Source organism: Grosmannia clavigera (genome assembly GCF_000143105.1).
Source record: "Grosmannia clavigera kw1407 unplaced genomic scaffold GCSC_160, whole genome shotgun sequence".
Classification (NCBI taxonomy): Eukaryota; Fungi; Ascomycota; class Sordariomycetes; order Ophiostomatales; family Ophiostomataceae; genus Leptographium; species Leptographium clavigerum.
In genome coordinates, this window is record NW_014040779.1 from 158,447 (window position 1) to 176,781 (window position 18,335).

An 18,335-nucleotide genomic window follows, 5' to 3' on the forward strand; every position below is an offset into this window, starting at 1 on the left:
GACGATCCCCAAACTAAGCGCACTTCGTTTTCTGACACGAGAACGGACTGGGTCAGATGGTGGCACAGCATGACCGTGCCGTCGCAGAATGCCTCCCGGCGGACCGGCAGCGGTGGCGACCGGGCACGCTCTCCCACCGACGAAGACCCATTCAGCAGGGATAAAAATCCGAAGCGGAGAAAGACAGAGTCCGACGTCAGCCTGCCCAACTGGGAGAACCTGCAAGGCCGAATATGTGCCCGCTTTGGCCTGGTGGCGGGCGAGAGCATCAGGGAGACACTCGTTCACATGTGGTAAGACGAGCTTTTGTTCAATTACGTATGTAGGCCGAGGATCGACTAACATGGACCTAGTGATGAGCTGGACAAGAATGGCATCGGCAGAGACGAGACAGACATACTGGCGGCGATGCAGTTTCTCAGCCAGACAATATGCGTGCTCCATCAGACGTGTGCTCTTTCCGACCCGGAGGACAACGACTCGGCGTTTATGTGCGAGTATTGCAGCTCTGTGCACCTGGAGGGCAAGATACAAAGCCCCAATAGTGGAGAGGATGCGAAGTGTGCATACGAACTTTTTGAGAGAGTGGTCACGACGCTCGTTGCTCCGGGAGCAGGACCGCTTACGGTCCGGGCATTGATACTCCTCCGTCGCATCGTCCTCCACAGCACCACCATCAATGTGCTCGACTACGACCGCTCGCATCTATGTAAATGGTGCTCTTCGCAGCTCTACAGCCCTGACAATGCCGTGCGCGTCCAGGCCGCGTATGTAGTTGCGAATCCCTCATAATAGATGGTGCTGACATGGATTAGGAAATCGCTCAGTGCATACACGTGCAATCGCGGCGAAGAGACGGAAAAGGCGGTATTGAAGAATAGGCAGCGGTTTCACCATGGACTGAACCGCATGTTCGAATCTGGAAACTGTGCGGTGCAAGAGACAAGTGCGCTTGTCTGGACACAGCTGGGAATGTACGCAAGCGGGTCGGGCTTCTTTCACATGGCCACTTATTCTGACGCTGTGCAGGGTTGTCGCCGAGAACGAGCTCGAGCCAATGCTCCAGGGCCTTCTTCTGCATCTGGACAGCAGCCATAAGCCAGTCCGCGATGTAGCGATATCAGAGGTGAGAGAGGCGACGACGAGGCGAAAAGGCAAATCAAGAAGGAGCTGACGTGTTGGCCAGCTTCGCTATCTTGCTTCGTGGTTTGGACGAACACCAAACGAGCTGTTCGAGCCATACTGGCGAACCACAGCGTATCAGATCGTCAAACACATAGCTGAGCGGCCGGCCGTGGCGACGGCAATTGCCAATTTGTTTGGCATGACGGCCACGAGGCTGGCGTTGCGGCTGCAGTCTCACGCCATCCCTGATCTGTTGTTTCGGAAGAACCTGGCGCCCATTAGCAAGATTGCCGAACTGCGCGGAGACGGCGATGAGCTGTGGCCGACGCTGATCGACAAGGCAAACCTGACGTCGATCCTGGCCTTTTGGGTGCAGCTCCCGTCCGACGTTGCGACGTTGGACGATCTGATGCTGCCGCTGCAGGACCTGTCTGCGCGGCTGGGGCCTGCTTCCATCCGCGAAGTGATGGGTGCCGCCGCCATTCCGGTGCTCTCAGAGCTCTTTATTCGGCTGACATACAGCGTGGAACGGATTCCAGACCGGTTTGAGACGGTAAGTTGGCCGCTCTGCTGCGGACCGCAAGCAAGCAGACCTGACCGTGTCGCTCGCAGATCTCGGACGGCATTGGCTTCGCGCCAATCCTCACCATTGCGCGGCTCTTGAAGAAGGACGCCGAGACACAGTCGGATGAAGAAGTTGTGACGGGCTTCCTGTCGCAACATGTGCTGGGCTTGACGACTAGGCTGTCGGACGTCCACGTATACAACGGCAAGAAACATCTGTGCCATTGGATCGACGGCATAGAGGCTTTGGAGATCCTGATCAAGTATCTACGGTCTGCAATACGGACTGCACGTCCACAGGTAGGTAAACCCCAGGGCTATGTGAGTATGGATGATTGCTTACATAATCATATCAGGTGACCTCTTTTCTTCTCGATGCGCTTTGCGACGACGGGGCGGAGTATGCGGCCTGCTGGCGAACCGGGGTGCGCCGTGTAGCGATCTCGTGCTGGGCGACGCTGGTGCAGCATGTGGGCGACGAGAACGTGCTGATGCTGATGGAGACGACGTTTGCGGTGATCCGGAAGAACTGGGAGCAGTTTGGCGAGTCGGAAAAGGCGACGTGCAAAAGCCTGCTGGCATGGTTGCTGGAAAAGCCGGACGGACGGAATCACCGCGACTGTCTGCTGGACAAGATCGACCTGCTGCCGCGGCTGAAGATCCCGGAGCTGCAGAACGGCGTGGGCGGACGGCTAGACCGGCTTCACCATACGCTCGGTGTGATGCAGACGATCGACCTGTTTGCGCAACGGATCCGACACGAGAACCTGGACGTGATCTGGGTGGCGCTGGAGGAGGCGCGCGAGTTCCTCGAGGGCAACCAGGATGCACTGCAGGCACCGGCACAGGGCGAGAAGTCAGACTCGGCGGTGGCCGGGCTTGTGCGGGCGCTTCTAGAGTGCTCAGCCAAGTACAGCGCGTCAGAGCCGGCACTGGCGGCGAACTGCCTGACGTGCATCGGACTCGTGGGTTGTCTGGACGCCAACCGGCTGGGAGCAGCTGGCAAGGACGCGCCATTTGTGGTGATCTGGAACTTCCGGGTGGCGGAGGAGTTTATCGACTTTGTGATGTACATGTTGCAGCACGTGCTCACGCGGGCGTTTCTGTCGGCGACCAACTCGACGAGCCAGGGACTGATCGCGCATGCGGTGCAGACACTACTGTCGCGCAGCGGGATCAGCGCAGCGGTGCAGAGCCGCGGGGCACAGATGCCAGAGGCATACGACAAGTGGCGGGCGCTGCCAGAGCTGGTGCAGGTGGTGCTGTCGCCGCTGTTGGTGTCCAAGTACCACATTGCGCCGCCGGGGCCGATGCAGACGCGGTATCCGATCTTCCGGGGTGGACGGACGTACGGCGACTGGCTGCGGCTGCTGGTGACGGACTTGCTGGCGAAGCCACAAAACGCAGCTGGCAAGATTCTTTACGAATCGCTCTCGCGGGCGGCCAAGGGGCTGGACCTGGCGGTGGCAGAGTTCCTGCTGCCGTACCTGGTAGTGTACGTGGTGACGGGATCAGACAGCACGGAGCAGGAGCGGGAGCAGATCGCAGCGGAGCTGAAGCACATCTCGGAATACCAGCCGGCAGATGCGGCGCCATCGGCGGAGCGCGAGCAGGCTAAGCTGTTCTACGACGCAGTGTTCCGGGTGATTGAGTACGCGATGGTGTGGCTGCGCAGCTGCCTGCATTACGAGAAGCCACAGGGCGTGGGGCAACTGGAACGATTCCTGGAGGCGTTTCCGGCAGAAGTGCTGTCGCAGCGGGCGATGTACTGCCGCGACTACGCGCGAGCGATGTTCTTCCTGGAGCCGGTCGCAATGGCAGCGGTAGCGGAGACAGACACGGATGGAAGCGGGCGGCGAGAGCGGGCGGAGGCAGACCTGATCGACATATACGCGCAGATCGACGACCCCGACTGTTTGAGCGGGATCATGAGCAAAGCTGGCAGTCTGATGGAAATGAACACACATCGCAAAGCGCTGCTGGAGCAAAAGGCCGGACGGTGGGAATCGGCGACGACGTGGTATCTGTCAGACCTCAGCGCGGAGCCGGACAACATGGAGATCCAGGCACGAGTGCTGACGTGCTTCCTCGAGGCGGGCCACCACGACGCGCTGCTGGCACGGGTGGACGGGATGGGACTGGCAGAAGCGGTTCCGGCGACGGTCAACAAGGTGCTGCCGCTGGCGCTGGAAGCAGCATGGGCGACGTTTCAGTGGCCGCGGCTGTCGGCGCTGGCGGCACTGCACAAGGGCGAGGTGGCGGACGTGTTCAACGTGGGCATCGCGCGGGCGTTGTGTCACCTACGACAGCAGCAGACGGATGAGTTTGGTCGGGTGCTGGACCGCATGGTCGACGGAGTGGCAGCAGCGGTGTCGTACTCGACAACGTCGTCGTTGCAGGCGTGTCACGAGACGATGCTCAAGGCCCATGTGGTGACGGATCTGCGGATGATCGGGGCAGCGGCAGGCGGGACAGCAGAGACGGCACGCAAAGCTCTGGCGACGGTGGTGCAGCGGCTAGATCTGCTGGAAGACGTCAGCAACAAGCGATATGTTTTGGGACTGCAACGAGCAGCGATGGAGGCGATGCGGCCGACATACAGCGACCGGGCGATTTCGTCGCTCTGGCTGCTGAGCGCGCGACTGGCACGCAAGACAGGATCGAATGGCGAGTGTCTCAAGGCGATTGCGCATGCGCGCCAGCTCAACGACCCGGCAGCCGAAGTGGAAAATGCGCGGCGACAGTGGGCATGGGGAGGACGACACCAGGCGATTGCGGATCTGCGCACGGCCATCGGACGGGGCTTGCTGGCGGGCGACGACGAAGGCACAGACAAGGACACCAAGGACAACAGGTGGTCGGCACAGGATGGAGCACCGTTGGCAGCTCGGGCTGGGCTGCTGATGACGCGATGGCTGGATGCCAGCGGCGAGACATCGCGATCGGCATTGCGAGACGAATATCGCGAGCTGGCCAGCCGGTACGGCGAGTGGGAGAAGAGTCACTACTTCCTGGGCCGGCACTACAAAAAGGTGCTCGAGTCGGAACAGACGCTGAAGCCGGACGAACAGAGCGATCTCTTCCTGACGGGCGACATGGCGCGGATGGAAATCGAGCACTACCTGCGGGCAGCCAAGTACGGGACCAAATACCTGCACACGACATTGCCGCGGATCCTGACGGCCTGGCTGGCCCTGGGATCACAGGTGGACCGGGCACCCGACGGCAAGGCGGCCGTGTCGGACGAACTGCGACGACGACGCAACGAGGTGTTGACCAGCCTGCACAAACGACTGCTGCGTCACGTGCAGCGACTGCCGGCGTTTATTTTCTACACAGCGCTACCGCAGCTAGTAGCCCGAATCAACCACCCCAACAAAGAGGCGTGTCACGTGCTGGACCAATTTATCGTCAAGGTCGTCCTGGCCTATCCGCAACAGGCGCTCTGGAGCGTGTTCGGCGTGCTGACGGCACGAGCTGGCCGCGGTCAGAACCAGACGAAGCGGGCGGCTGAGCGGCTGCTCAAGGCCCTATGTGCGGCGCCAGGACAGCCGGCCGCGGCATCGGGAGCCCGGCTGCCCTCGCTGCAGTCCATGTTGCGCCGAGGAGTCGGGCTGGCTGACGAGCTGGTGCAGGTCGGCCGCAAGGGCAGCTACCGAGCCAACAGCACGGCCAAGGCCGTCAGTCTGAAGCGAGACATGAACTTTGGCCAGGCCAACCACTCCTTTCCCTTTGTCGTGCCGATTGCACGATGTCTGACGGCAGTACTGCCAGGAAGGGCAGCGGGAGGAGGAAGAGGTGGTATGGGAACAGGGCTAGGCCCGGGTATAGCAGACAGCATGACCAGCACCAGCAGCACCGGAACCAACTTCTCGACACACAATGCGTTCGCGGCCGACGTGATCACGATCCAGTCGTTCCAGGACGAGGTGCTGATTCTCGGATCGCTGGCCCAACCACGAAAATTGACGATGCGCGGCTCTGACGGCCGGCTCTACGACGTGCTGCTCAAGCCCAAAGACGACATGCGGACGGACCAGCGGATCATGGAGGTCAACGCGCTCATCAACCAGGCCCTGCGCAAGGACACCGAGGCCATGCGCCGGCAGCTGTCGATCCGCACGTATGCCGTCACGCCGCTCAACGAGGACTGTGGCATCATCGAGTGGGTGTTGGGACTCAAGACGTTGCGCGAGATTGTTCGGCCGTACTACGATCTGCGTCGCGGCCAGGTGCAACCCCGGCCACCCGATCCGCTCGAGATTGTCCGGCTGCTCAACGAGGCCGAGACGGCCAGCCGGCGTGCTCGCGTCTTCACAACCCAGATCCTGCCGGCCTTCCCGCCCGTTCTGCACGAGTGGTTTATGCGGCGGTTTCCCTATCCGGCCGCCTGGTTTGCTGCCCGGCTGCGCTTCACGCGCTCGGCTGCCGTCATGTCCATGGTTGGGGCCGTGCTCGGACTCGGCGACCGTCACTGCGAGAACGTGCTGGTCGAAGAGGGCACCGGTGCCGTCATGCACGTCGACTTCAACTGCCTGTTCGAAAAGGGCCGTCTCTTCACCCAGCCCGAGACCGTGCCCTTCCGGCTGACCCAGAACATGCGCGCCGTCATGGGCATCTGCGACCATCGCGGCCCGTTTCGTCGCTCGTGCGAGCTGACCCTACGCCTCTTGCGCGAACAGGAGGAGACTCTGCTGGCCGTGCTCGAGGCCTTTATCCACGATCCCACCCTTGACCTGCAGGTCGACCCGCGTCACCACCAGCAGCAGGGCAAGACCGCTGCTGCTGCTGGCCGTCCCAAGCCTGCTCCGGTCGTCCGGCTCGACCCGCCCAGCGTGGTGAAGAATATCAAGCGCCGCATGAACGGCCTGCTGTTGGAAGAGACCATTCCGCTGGGCGTCGAGGGCCAGGCCTGGGAGCTGATCAAGCAGGCCACCGACCCGCAGAACCTGTCGGCCATGTACATTGGCTGGTCGCCGCACTGGTGAGCCACGTTGCGGCTGGCCCGTCTGCTTGCTTTTTCGCCGCCTCCACATGGGCTATACGAGTCGAGTGTTTTAAAATATAAAAAATTCCGAGACCAAAACCAGGACCATGTGCTCTGCTTGTGGAAACGCCTTGCAGCCGAGCCGGCAGGAACGAGCCATGCCACGTCGGGAAGGTGCAAGCAGCAGCCGCTGCCGCTCATTAGCACGTACTGTACCTCACCTCGTACTTTGTTCTGCTGAGGCATCCTGCCCCAACCTCAATTTCCCGCCCGCCTGGCCATCTCCCTCGCGATGCCAAATCGACGCTTGCCTGCGCACAAGCTCACCGGATCGTCTTTGCGGGGAGCAGCTGGAAAGAGTTAAATGAGTCGAGGGATCGCCGTAACGGAGGCTGGCCCGTGTCGGCGAAGCCGCCTTGGTACTGTCCTCTTATTGGCTGCTCCGAGAGGCCACGCGCTGTGGATGCAAGGGAGCTGAATAGGCCAATCCATCTCTTACGTCCCTCTTACGTCCCCTCTCGCCTCTATTTTCTCTTTTTCCTCTTTTTGGCTTCCCTATTTTCGGCTTGCCCTAGTTATTTCCGCTGCGGCGGATTCGGCTTCACCTCGCTCGTTTCGGGGTTTCCTCGTTTTTCTCGCGGTTTCCTTTCTTCTTTGCCTTTTTTCCATCCACAATGACCGATGCATGCCCATCAAACCTGTCACATTTGGAATAATCCGGGCAGCTGCATGGCTTGCCAGCTGGCTAGTCCACCCGGACGTATTATGGAGCATTGGGTCCATGAGCTGGCAGAACCTCGCTGGCAGCTGCAGCTGCATACACAGTACTGCTGCAGCGCACGGGCTCTCTATTACGGAGTATTGCATACTGCGAGCAACTGTAAACGATTCCGTACTTACTCCGTACTACGGAGTACTATGTATCTTACATAGTATCGGATTTTTACATGTGTCAGCAGATGTAGACTGTAGAGGGAACAGCCACCAGGCCCGCTATCCCCGCTCTGCCTCGGGTGTCTGTTCGCTCCTGCTAATTCCCGCCATTGTCTGTGCCTGATCGCTGCGTCCTGTGACACATACAGTCGGCCGTGCTTGCCTGTTCCTGGCTTCCGTTTTCAACTGCTTTGTATTGCCTGTCCTGGCCGCCCCTCCCCCATCTTGCGGCGATACTGCTTTGGGCCTTTTTTTTCCCTTGGGTTACTCCACTGCGTCTTCATTTCCTTTCCAGCTCGCCCTCGATCTGCCCCCATCGCGTTGGTCCTTGATTGGCTGGTGAACGAGCGGCGGACCCACAGCGAAATCTGCACTCAAATTTTCAATTAGCGACCCACCGCCAATGTGGGCCGCTCTGCGTGCGTGCACTGCTGAACGGAGCGGCATCTCGTAGGGTTTGCTCACTCGTATCTTACTATGTACAGTGCTGCCTGGTCCCTGCTGGCCCTCGTGGCCCTGGATAGCGCGATGATCTATTCCCAGACCGTTACAAGCTCGACGAGACATGACGCAGCTTCCAAGACAAAGTCGGTGTACCGCACGACAGATCGATAGCAAAACCGAATGCGAAACCGAATGCAGCCGTGATTTCGTTCACGGATTGAGTACAGTACACGCCATCCTCGTCCGCCTGCAGACAAATCCTGTCAACAGGTGTCAGACTGCATTCCGCCCAAATGGACGCCTAATTGAGAAAAGGGCCCATCTCCACGTCTACTCGTTTCTTCCCCTCCCCTCGTCATCGGACAGGGGTTTCTGCACACACCCCTCATCTTGGAACGAAGCGAAAATTCAGAGTGAGATGCACGCATCATGTGGGTATCTGACCTGCTCGTATCGAGCCTGCAGACCCCGTCTTGACCATTGCGAAATAAAACCCAAGCCTACGAGTAGATAGGGTGCCACACCTATGCACTAGGGGCAATCCATGACAACATGTGCTACCACTGCTGCCTCCGATACCATCGATGCCGTCATTCATGGCGGTCGACGTGGGACGCTGCTGGGAGCATCTCTGAACACAAGAGTCTCATCAGCGGCTTTGTGTGGTCAGTCATGGCACCAGCTCTCACACCACCCTTCTTTCTCCTCGCTGCAGACGTGATTTCTTTTTCATCCCTGGGTCCCTTGGCAGACAAAGGACGAAAACGTGATTCTGGCTTGAAACCGCCAATCGAGTGAGAAACATGTCTCAGTCGCTTGCTTTCACCGCCGGACATGGAACGCACTATGGCCACGCAGCTACTCGTGGGCGCAGCTAATCGATGCAACCATTTCCGAACTAGGGCTCTGATTGCATCCCCCAGCTGAATCACCAAACCGAACAAAGCCGGCGTGGTTCTCCACTGGATTCCCGCCCCGCTTCCTAGCCCGACGATCCCTGCTCGTTCAGCAAGTGCGTGCAGGCTTTCTTTCGTGCATGCTGTCCCGTCATGTTTGTAACTACGTGCTGCTCGGCACACCACCGAGATACCTGGCCGCCTACGACTCCGTAGAACCGGGGCAGCCGCACCCAAGAGGCTGTGCTGGCAATATGCTGGATGGATCGACATCCGCTGGAAGCGTCTTCTCGTCCTTTGCCCAGTCAGACGGCGATTCAGATCGAGACCCATCCTGCTGCTAGCATCTTACTCCGGCACTTACGCACTTAGCCTTGTGTCCCTCTTTCCATTCCCTGACCCTGGCCACTCGTCTTCTTTATTAATGACTGACTTCCCCCGCCATCTCTGACCAGCTTCATCTTGTGCCTCACTGCAACACATCTACAATCTACCTCTGCATCTTGTCTTGTCATCCAACCACACCAGTCTCAAGATCATCAACATCATGTTCACTTCCAAGGACAAGTTCCTTCGCCGGGCCCGCGGCCTTCGCCGCTCTCACATTCCTTCCGTCAACGACGACATTCCGCCTGTGCCTCCCTTGCCGACCGACCTGCCGGTCTCCTATCCGGTAACTATCTCGATGCCAATGCCGATGCCACCTACGGCTCAGCCGAACTCAATTCACCACGGCAACCACAGCCAGGATTTCAATCGCCATGTCAGCACATGCAGTCACTTTTCACAGGCTTCGTCCTCTTGGTCGTCTGCCAGCTCCACCGCCTCCTCTTCCTCCCTCTCCTCGTCACTTTCTCGCATCTCCGACCACCACGCGTGGAATCCGCTGCGGATGCACCCGCCTGCCGTTCCGGCCAGCTTCTTCAACGACGAAGGCCTGTCGCAGCCCTCTGACTCGTCCGTCCGCGGCTTTGATTTTGGCTTCATGGCCAAGCCACGCCCAGCTGGTCATGCCATCCGCCTGGTACTCGACGATGACGATGACGATGACGATGACCTGTACGACTATAGTCGGTTCTCCAGCCACGATGACGACGACAACATGCAATTTGCTACCATGCTCTCGCCACCACCACACCACCGCCGCTTAGGTGCATCGCATTCCGAGGCCGACCTGCATCAGCCATCTAGGCCGGCCACGCCTATCACAGAGGCCGCCACTATCAGTGCGCCTACCTCTCCGGTGCACCTCCGCATTCCGTTCGCCGAGACTTCTGATGTCGATCGCTTCCTGAAGCGCGGCGACTGGAAGCGGAGAGGAATCGTTTTCGGGATTCAAGAGGCATAAGCCATATATGCTTCCCTCTTTCCCCTCTACAGCACACTCTCACCATGTCTACACTACTTTTCCTTTGTCATATTATGATACCCTCTGTACTACTATATTTAATTGGATGGTCAGCATACACGATCGGGATGGAATTGGTCTCTTGGGGTTATCGGATGTTACTAGGGCTGGCAGCCCATTACTACATTTTACATTTTCTTTTGTCAAAAATCAGCGATCGGAAGGGCTCTACAGGCGTTTACATTTCAATCTCAATGGGGAGATTAGAATACAGCAGGATGTTATTGGTTTAACTACCTAAGTCTATCAGGACAAAATACAACCTACACAGGCGATGACCAATAGTTGGTGTCGTCTAAAACCACTGATCGTTCCTCATGAAATGTGATTTTCCTAGTCAAACAAAGTAACAGGTTTTGGGTGTGTTAAACGTATGGTAATGGAGGAGAAGAAGAAGAAGAGCATAGGAAATAAAAGAAGGTAAGGGGAAAAGAGAGAGAGAAAAACATGAGATATCAAGGACGGCACAAGCATCCGCCACCGCTTAGTAGTACAACCGAAGGAAAGGCTCAAGTCTGGTACGAGCAACACTCTCCTTCCTCTCTGTTCCTTTGCGTACATCGTTTTCGTGTCCCCGTCTCAGACACCGAGAGCCGCAAGGGCTCATCGGCAATGGCCGTGGTAGCGAACCATCTTCACACGCACCTGAAGATCGTCGTCCCAGTCGTCATTCCGGCGCTGAAAGCGGTTGGCCAGGCGCTCGTGTGCCAGATCCCGCTCGACCTGCTCTCGGTCGTATGCTGCCCGCAGGCGGGCCTCCACTTCGTGCCGGCGGATGTACCTCTGCCGCTCCGTCTCGCTCTCCCGGACAGCATCATACCGCCAGCTCTGCCAGACCGGATCGCGGTCATGGTTTGCCTGGCATCGTGGGCACAGCGACCGGCTCTGGTTCAGCGTGGTCACGCGGTGGTGTCGGGAGGATTCGTGGCCACAGGAGGCAAATGTGGATTCAGCTCTGTGGCCGCACCGGTACGTGTGGTAGACGCTGCAGCACATTGGGATGACGTGTGATGGGGTGTATGTGTGCGTGTTTGTGCGAGTGTGTGGTTGTGGTTGTGGTTGTGTGAGCAAGTGAGTGTATGAGTGAGATGTGTTGTAGTCGCAGCTCTTGATATGAATGGGACAATGATGGTCTTGTGTGGTACAGCCTTGTAGAGAGTAGAAGAGTATGTGTTGAAGTGCAAAGGAACAGGACAACGCATCGAGGAAAGAGCCGAATTTATACAGAATCGTAACTCCCAATGCTCAAACGGCTGTTCTCGGAACTGATTTTGCGCCTTTGCCAGCCTTGGGTCCGAATTCAGGTCACTTATGCACACATAGCCTCAAAGTCTGTGTTTCCCTTTGTCGTGCCGCTATAAGCGGTCAAAGAAAGATGCGAATGTTACCCATGAACGGCCCCCAACACCACATGTGTCCGGCTTAGCTGGTTGCCTCTTCCCCCCCGATGTCATCCTCCATCGCTCTGGCCGTCTGCTTAACGGCGAAAATCTTCAGCCTCAGCACTCGGCTGGCCCCATGGTGCCTCCGGATATGCAACCAATAGCAAAGGTGTGAGGCGCAGGCCCGATGCTTTGCATATTCTCAAGCTCCCGCACTGCGAAAAAGAAAAAAAATAGCCGGGACACAGCCACGCCAAACCTCGCTAGGCGTAAGGTTGAATCCCGGGCTGATTGAAAACGGCACGGGGCCAATGAAAGGCCGTCTGACATGTGAGGTCAGACCAATTGCAAAAAGGAGGGGGGGGGCGCAAGGCAGGCCGCAAATTCAGAGACTCGACCATTTGCGCGGCCCATCAATTGAGCCAGTTCATCCACGAGATCCTGGAATCTTCTACGAAAGATTCACGCGATGACTTGCAGGAATAATTTGGTGATCATGGAGAGCGCCAAGACATGGAAGCCTGGGAGTTTGAAAGCTTGGAAGACGGGAAGGCACGACTGACGCAAGTGGGGCAGTCCCTGCATCATTCAATCAATCTGCATCATCTTGTCTTTCTTTCTCAACTTTTTTTTCGAGTACCCAGACCACAGCCGAACCCATTTACCGTCGACTGCATCGACGGTGAAGCAGTATCGTGAACGAGGCGGTAGTTAGAAAGCGAGGTAAAGCAGGCTGTCTTTCACGCCCCAGACTGCAAAATGATATCGCTTCTTGGTGACGTCCAGTCGGACGGGGACGTGGTCAGTGTTGAGCACTCGTGACCTCGACTTTTGACGTCAAGCTGCCCCACTCAAAAAGAAGTATTGCATTCTCGGCTATTTTGCGACCCAGGAACGACGCTTGTCTATTCATCAATAAAGGTCCATATACATCAGCGGAGATATATGGGCTCGCTGTCCTGATCGACAGAGCGAGCAACAGCTGCATGTAGATTTTGGACAGTGGAGAGACTTTCTTCAATCTGACAGGAACACAGTCTATCACGTACTTGACCCCCATACTTCGGCGTAGAAACGTCGTTTGAAAATAAAGTCGGTCACGCCGCTTAGTCTTCCAGGCGCTATGAAGCGCACAAGAGACTATGGAATTTAGAGCGGACAGTTGGAGGCCATGAACGGACAAGATGGCGCAGCAGCAGATAACATTACCACAGTGCTCCTCAACGTTCCGGATGAGTCCCTTGAGTCACGAGAAGGACATGCAACCGAAAAAAGCCAGCTGGCCCTCTCAGCCCAGGCAACAGTGAAAATGAGACAGGGGAGGATGTCCAAAAGGCGATGCTAGGTTGATCCAATTTTAGCTCAATGACGCTGACGACGCTGTCGTCCGAAGCGAAAGTCGTCCGAAGCGAAAACCTCGGCGAGGTCAGGCCGGTGAAGTATGGCATTGAGGGGCGGAGACTTGTAGAAGCGACCAGGTTAAAGGAAGCACTTGGCGAAATGGGCGACAGTTCGAGACAAGCTGGTGGCTGAGTAACTCTTGTGTATCAGTTGCTAGAAAGAAAGGCACACCAGATCAATGCGATAGAGGGCAGCACCGACTTGATTCAAAGAGTGTTGGCGGATTGGCTCTGTATTGAAAGCCATTAGCGCGAGGTTGCCTAGAACACGCCGACTGATCGAATTTCGGGCGCACTCGCCTCGCAAACTAGCTCACTAAGACGACAGATACAGCTGACAGTCCCGTTTGACCGAGGCAACGGAGACGCGTATAGTCGGAGTATTTAGACATTGGAGTGGATTACAGCAGTACGCCGAAAAAGAAGAGAAACCAGAAGAGGAGACGAAGCAAGCTGTGATCAGGAAAAGAGAAGCGATAGTTTATGGGAATACCTTGGCAGGAATGCAGCCAGCACGCATGATGATTTCTCTGGTAATGACAGATGGCAGAAGGAGCAGTGGTGTTTCTGACGGGTCTTGTTTAATATGTATTTATTAATCTCTATACCCAGTACAAAGCAGACGACACGATACGACGCGCACAAAAAGCCGGCGGTCAATATTACTCTGTTTCAACAGAGAGCGAACGTAAATGAACGAGTGAACATTGCAAAGACACAGGGCTGAAACGCCGTAAAAGATGTGGAAAGCACAAAAGAAATGAGCCTGGGGAATCAAAAGGAACAGATATAAGTAGGAAAAGGGGGTACTATAGCAGAGCTGTACTTAGCCGGAAGATTGTGTCTTTGAGCTGCCAGAAATCTTGTTCCAGGCGTCTTCGATCTTGTCGGTGAACCAGTTCCAAAGGTCGTCTGCAGCAGCCTTGACGTCGTCTGCGGCGGTGGTGCTGTTGGAGGAAGGTGTGGAGACTGTAGTAGTGGCAGTGGTGGTCTCTGCAACGGTGGTGGTGGGCTTTACAGCTATAGCAGCTGAAGACGAGGAAGCTGTTGTAGATGTGGAGGTTGTTGCGGAGGTGGACGTAGAGGCTGTTGTAAATGTGGAGGCTGTTGTGGTTAAAGAGGAGGCAATAATTGTGGAAGCCGTAGATGTGGAAAGCGTAGACGTGGAGGCCGTAGACGAGGCCGTTGTCGTGAGAGTGTAGGCTGTGACGGGATCAGCGGGCGGTATAGTGGCATCGTCAGAGTGCAGGCCGACAGGGACCAGGGGCAGGCGCAGGGTGCCATTGTTGGGCTTGGGCTCGAGGCCGACGGAATCGCAGATGATGTTGTAGACGTCGATATTTTCTGGGAGAAGATTAGTCAGTTATTACATAAGCAACAAACACGGGACACGGGACACGGGACACGCACGAAACACGTCCAGCCGGCTGTTGGGGGCGTGGGGAAAGGCGGGCCCGCGGGCGACGAAGATGGCACGCATGAGGGGGTGTTCGTGGTCGTAGCCGTGAAGGCCGCGGGGATGATAGACGAGGCCGGCGGCCTGGGCTTCAGCGACGTCGAACTCGTCGCGCTGGACGATGTTCCAGCCGGTCTTGGGGACGAGCCAGAGCGGGGCGATGCGGGGGTTGCGGGAAAAGTGGTAGCGGGCGGGCATGTCGACGTCGCGGAGGTAGACGTCGACGTTGGGGTTGTCGGCGGTGGCAGCGAGGACGTCAGCGTGGAGGGCGAGCAGGTCGGCGTCCGTTTTGGGGCGAAGGCCGACGAGAGGCCAGCCGTCGACGTGGGCGATGCGGTCCATGCCAGCCGGACCGACGAGATCCTCGAGCTGCATGAGGCGGCTGACGTCGGTGGTGGCCATGCCGTGGTCCGAGACGACGACGACGTTGACAATGTCGGTCAGATTGCGGGCTTCGAGGCCGCGGAAGAGGTCGTCCAGCATGGCGTCGACGGCGGCAATGGTCGAGCGGATCTCGGTGCTGTTGGGGCCGAAGCGATGGCCGTCGGCATCGACGTTGGGAACGTAGGCGGCGATGAGCTGCGGACGGGTCTTGTCCTTGTCTTTGTCTTTTGTTTTGGCATGGACTTTGGCCTCTTCGCCCGGCTTGTCGAGAAAGTCGAGGATGCGGGCGACCTTGTTCGACAGCGGCTCGTCCCCGTTGAACTTGTCGACGTACGTCGGCTCGACGCCCAGGATATGGGCCTCGCTGCCGGGCCACATGTGGACGGCCGTGGTGACGCCGGCCAGCTCGGCCGTGACCCAAACCGGCTCGCCGGCCCACCACTTGGGGTCGAGGCTGCGAGCTGGGTCGGTGTAGTGAAAGTCGGCCTGCAGGGCCGGGTCCCAGAACGTGTTGCCCACGACCCCGTGACTCTCCGGGTAGAGGCCGGTGGCGAGGGTGTAGTGGTTCGGAAAGGTGACGCTCGGAAACGACGGCAGCATGTAGGCTGGCGAGACGCCTTCGCGCACGAGGGCGCTGAGCCGTGGCGTCAGGCCGCGCTGCAGAAAGTCGGCTCGGAAGCCGTCCAGGCTGATGAGCAGCGTCGTCGGCGCAAAGAGGGCCGTGCCGTTGCTGACGAGCGGTCGTGTCTGTGTGGGCTGTGCGGCCGTGCGACGTCGTCGGTCCAGCGTCAGCTTCCAGGCCCCCAGCACCAGCAGGGCAAAAGCCACGACGATTAGCAGGTGCACTAGCACCCAGCGGCCACAGCAGCCGCCACAGCCCAGACAGCAGGTGCAGCCGCGACAGTGTCGTCGCTTCTGCTGGCGCTTCTGTCGACTGCTGCTGCTGCTGCCGAAATCGCCTCCTCCGTTGACTGCTGGCAGCAGGTGCTGCTGGTCGTGGTGGTCGTCGTCGCTGCTCCGACTGCTGCTCCGACTGCTGCTTCGACTGTAGCTCCGGCTCCGGCTCCGGCTGCTGCTGTCGCCCGTCGAGCTGCCTTCTTTCATGCCGCCTTCCTCCATCTCGTACAGCAGCTCGCCGTCCTCACCCCGGTCTGCCTTGGCCAGCAGCCGCGACTTTTTGCTGTGTCGTCGCTGTCGCCTCTGCTGTCGTCGCTGCTGCTGCTGCTGCTGCTGCTGTTTCTTCTGACTTGCCTGGCCCTCGTCATCGGCCAAGAGACTGTCGGTCGAGCCTACGGCCGTGCCGCTCGTCACGCTCAGCAGGCTCGTCGCCGTGCCCGGCCGGCCGCTCGTTCGGCTGCTCGGACTGCGAGACCGGCTGCTGCCACCATTGCTGTCGCTCGTTCGTCGCACGCCCAGCAGTCGCAGCGGCTTCGCGACCGCAACCGCTACGGCTGCCAATCCGCTGCCCCGACGACCGCCGTCCTGCTCTCGCCGTCGTGCGTTCGTCACCAGCCGGTCCGTCTCGTCTTCCTCCATAAACACTAGCCGGTCGTGCGCTCGCAGCTCCCGGCTGTTGCGCGCCCGCAGCTGCAGCTCGTCGTCCTCGCTGTCGCTGTCTTGCTCACTTCGGATCGATACCGCGTCTGCATCGTATTCCCGCACTGGCGCCAGCAGCGAGCTCGAACTGCCCGTCCGCACCGCCATCGAGAACGGCCTCGTCTCCGGGAGAGGCATCATCAAATTTGCAGATGCTCGTCTTGTGCGTGTCGTCGTGTCTGCTGGGGTGCTCCCGCCCGGATGAGATGGATCGACCTCCTGTTTTGTGGCTCCAAGATCCTTGTAGGTCACGTGACTTTTTCATCGGGCGCCTCTTCTCTTTTTCTGCTGCTCATCCCAATGCTCTACAGAGTCAAGACCGACCATCGGGACCATCAACAATGCCGCTCCCGAGCAAAAAAGACAAGCTCGCCCCCGTGCCTGCGGGCATGGCCCCGCGCATGCAGACGCAGGTGCAGAAGTGGGCCAAGATGAAGGCCGACCTGGGCCATCCAGGCCGCAGCCTGGACGCAGCAAAAGCATCATCATTCTCATCCGCAGCAGCAGCAACAGCGAACTCCATCCCCCACCAGAAAAAGACAGGCAAGCTTGCCAGCACAGCCGCACGGCCACAGTCTGTTCTCCGCGCACCCCATCGTCGCGACCGCTATCCGTCTGTGGCCGTTGGTGGCGGCTTTCCCTTGGACCCGGCCTCGTCGACTCTGGCTTCATCAACACCTGCAACAGCTGCAACCTCACCACCCATCTGCCTGCTCTGCCTCGTCCGCTTCGACACGCGCCAGCAGCTGCGCGACCACGAAGCGCTGTCGACGCTGCACCGCCGTCTGATGCGTGACCGAGCCGCCCGCCGCACCGCCCTGCAGCGCTATGCCAAGGTCGAGAGAAAGAAAGCGGCCGAAGCAGACGGTCGACCGATCTCCACGGCCACCAGCTCCACGCCTCAGCTTCCCACCCACATCAAGCGTCTACCACGTCGCCGAGGCGATCTCGCCCCTGTCTACACCTCCTATGGCGTCCCCCTCCGTCCGGCCGTCCCCGATGCAGACGCGATTTCGACCAGCCTCGACCACGGCTGTCTTCTGTGTCGTCGTCGTTTCCACGGCCGCGCCTCTCTGCGGCTGCACGAGCGTGAAAGCGCCCTTCATCGCGCTCGCACACGCGATCCTGCCGCCGTCGCTGCCGCCGTTCAGGCCGTCCAGGCCGTCCAGGAACACGACGAACAACACAGACCGCTATTGCGCATGCGTCCGGCCCCTGACTTGGCCTCTACGCGCTACCGTGACCGTGCTCGTGAGCGGAGACTGGCTTTTGGCCAGAAAGGCGTGCCGGCGAGCCGCAAACGCATCGCCAAGACGGCTGCCACGGCCGTCTCCAAAGATACCGCGGCCGTCACTACGGCTACTGCTGCCGCCGTCTCGTCTGCCACCAAGGGTGCTGCCATGCTCGGAAAGATGGGCTGGACTGCTGGCCAAGGCCTTGGTGCTCAGGGCACCGGCCTCACCGAAGCCATCGCCGCTGCTGCCTATCTTCCCGGCGTCGGTCTCGGCGCCCACGGCGGCAAGTTGGGCGATGCCGCTGATGTCGCCGCTCGCCGCACCGAGAGCCGATACGCCGACTTTGTCGAGCAGACCCAGGAAACCGCCCGCCAGCGCTATTTGGCCCTCGATCGCGCTGAAGCAGAGGCAGCTGGCCAGGTTGCTGAGTCAGCAGAGGGAAACGGGAATGGAAACGAAGCCCAGGACTAAGTATTGTATCTTACTCTACTATGACATGAGGACTGCCCACGTATCTGTATCTGA

General features: G+C 58.8%; 6 protein-coding genes across 6 annotated transcripts; 4 read left to right on the plus strand and 2 right to left on the minus strand.

Annotated features, from left to right (window-relative positions):
• Positions 1 to 69: 69 nt before the first annotated feature.
• On the plus strand, positions 70 to 6,677 carry CMQ_5044 (inositol kinase kinase; the record flags this gene model as incomplete). The annotated part of the gene is made up of 7 exons (XM_014315980.1): positions 70 to 293; positions 354 to 767; positions 816 to 974; positions 1,030 to 1,126; positions 1,187 to 1,678; positions 1,738 to 1,989; positions 2,046 to 6,677. The coding sequence occupies 7 exons, from the start codon at positions 70 to 72 to the stop codon at positions 6,675 to 6,677; spliced, it is 6,270 nt and encodes a 2,089-aa protein (XP_014171455.1).
• Positions 6,678 to 9,496: 2,819 nt separating this feature from the next.
• Positions 9,497 to 10,297, plus strand: CMQ_4951 (uncharacterized protein; the record flags this gene model as incomplete). Its single annotated transcript, XM_014315887.1, has 1 exon — positions 9,497 to 10,297. One exon carries the CDS (start codon positions 9,497 to 9,499, stop codon positions 10,295 to 10,297), a length of 801 nt encoding a protein of 266 aa, XP_014171362.1.
• Positions 10,298 to 10,960: 663 nt separating this feature from the next.
• Positions 10,961 to 11,353, minus strand: CMQ_4925 (uncharacterized protein; the record flags this gene model as incomplete). Its single annotated transcript, XM_014315861.1, has 1 exon — positions 10,961 to 11,353. The coding sequence occupies one exon, from the start codon at positions 11,351 to 11,353 to the stop codon at positions 10,961 to 10,963; it is 393 nt and encodes a 130-aa protein (XP_014171336.1).
• Positions 10,970 to 11,368, plus strand: CMQ_4934 (uncharacterized protein; the record flags this gene model as incomplete). Its single annotated transcript, XM_014315870.1, has 1 exon — positions 10,970 to 11,368. One exon carries the CDS (start codon positions 10,970 to 10,972, stop codon positions 11,366 to 11,368), a length of 399 nt encoding a protein of 132 aa, XP_014171345.1.
• A 2,597-nt stretch (positions 11,369 to 13,965) lies between these two features.
• CMQ_5014 (type 1 phosphodiesterase nucleotide pyrophosphatase family protein) lies at positions 13,966 to 16,716 on the minus strand (the record flags this gene model as incomplete). Its single annotated transcript, XM_014315950.1, has 2 exons — positions 13,966 to 14,483; positions 14,550 to 16,716. 2 exons carry the CDS (start codon positions 16,714 to 16,716, stop codon positions 13,966 to 13,968), a joined length of 2,685 nt encoding a protein of 894 aa, XP_014171425.1.
• Positions 16,717 to 16,916: 200 nt separating this feature from the next.
• CMQ_4981 (RNA-binding protein) lies at positions 16,917 to 18,281 on the plus strand (the record flags this gene model as incomplete). Its single annotated transcript, XM_014315917.1, has 1 exon — positions 16,917 to 18,281. One exon carries the CDS (start codon positions 16,917 to 16,919, stop codon positions 18,279 to 18,281), a length of 1,365 nt encoding a protein of 454 aa, XP_014171392.1.
• Between the last annotated feature and the right edge of the window lie 54 nt (positions 18,282 to 18,335).